Source organism: Myotis davidii, unplaced genomic scaffold (genome assembly GCF_000327345.1).
Source record: "Myotis davidii unplaced genomic scaffold, ASM32734v1 scaffold725, whole genome shotgun sequence".
NCBI lineage: Eukaryota > Metazoa > Chordata > Mammalia > Chiroptera > Vespertilionidae > Myotis > Myotis davidii.
In genome coordinates, this window is record NW_006296500.1 from 1,290,263 (window position 1) to 1,291,589 (window position 1,327).

Here is a 1,327-nt window from a genome sequence, read left to right on the forward strand (position 1 = left end):
CAGCAGGCAGGCGGCCACTGGCCACAGGAGCCTTGGCGTGGCTTTGTCTGTGAGAGATGCAAGATGGTGAGGAGGCAGAACAAGGGCGCAGGGGGAGGCGGCCCTCAAGGTCCCTGGCTCTTGCGGAGCCTTGGGGTCCTGAGGAGCATTGCGCTGGCTTCTGTGGAAGGCAGGGGGAGGGGCAGCCCAGGCCCCACCTGCTTCACTCGGTACACGTGGCCTGTTTTGTGCACTGGGCCTCAGCTCACCTCCCTTGTCACATACAAGGGGAAACAGCCTCAGAAGAAGGGAGATGGTCTGAAGTCACACAGATCAGCACCAGATCCCCACACCCCCGGCTCTTGCTAGGATGGGGCAGTGGCTATAGCACCTCATGATCATAAGGACCCTCCCAAAGACATGGGGGGTACAGACCACACCCACCCGCACGCAGGGCCCATGCCAGTTCCCAAGGACACTCTCCAAATGCCGGGGCCACTTGGGCATCCTCTTTATTGGTGTTTCCCAGGGCCTGGCGCAGAGGGCCTGGGCTGAGAGGCCAGGGGCCAGGGGGAGGGGTGGCAGTCCCGGAGGCAACAGGGGAGCAGGGGAGTGCTGGCATGAAAGAGTTCTTGGGAAAGACTCCTGTGTCTAGGTGTTGTCAGTGCCCAGGGGGTGGTGTGGCGTGTACTTCTCAGCCAAAGACACTCTTGGCAGGCCCAGCTTTCGGCTTATCAAAGACGGTCTCAGTGCCGGTCCGCGTGCGGCTGAACACAGATGGTGAGGCAATGCCGGCTTGCTCTGCGGGCAGGATGGGGAGGTCAGAGGCCCAGCCCAAGCTCCTGGCGACGGAAAGCCTCTTTTGTGGGGAGCCCCTGAGCTCTGGACTCTGAGAAAAGACCCCTAGGAGCCCCCAGCTCACCCCCTCCTACTGACACACATCTGCACCCCCTTGGCCCCCAGTCCCCTGAGAACACTCACCACACTCCTGCATGACCTGGTAGGTCTTGGACTTGATCGCCTGGTTCTTGGTCAGGTTCCCTCGGGCCCCCTTCAGGTCCTCCTCCTTCACAGGGGGGCGCTTCTTCTTGATGGGGGCTCCCTCAGGGCCAGCCTTGGAGAGACCAAAGCCTCTTAGAACCCAGGCCTTCTGGCTGAGACCCGTTCGTTCCCACCTCTTTCTGCTCACTCAATTCAAGCCAGTCCAAGGACCTATTCATCCAGGAAGACTTCCAGACGATGCATCACCCCTGACCCCCCAGCCCTGAGTCTCTCTGTCCTTTTCCTCAGACTGGCAGCCGTGGCCTCACACTGTCTGGCTGGCCAATCTCGAGCTTGGGCACAGTGG

The 1,327-nt window shown here is 61.2% G+C and overlaps 1 protein-coding gene across 1 annotated transcript; it reads right to left on the minus strand.

The window, feature by feature from the left end:
* Positions 1–466: 466 nt before the first annotated feature.
* Positions 467–1,167, minus strand: LOC102769343 (musculoskeletal embryonic nuclear protein 1; the record flags this gene model as incomplete). The annotated part of the gene is made up of 2 exons (XM_006771849.2): positions 467–780; positions 961–1,167. Coding segments are annotated over 2 exons (314 nt in total), but the record flags the coding sequence as incomplete, so codon positions are not given.
* Between the last annotated feature and the right edge of the window lie 160 nt (positions 1,168–1,327).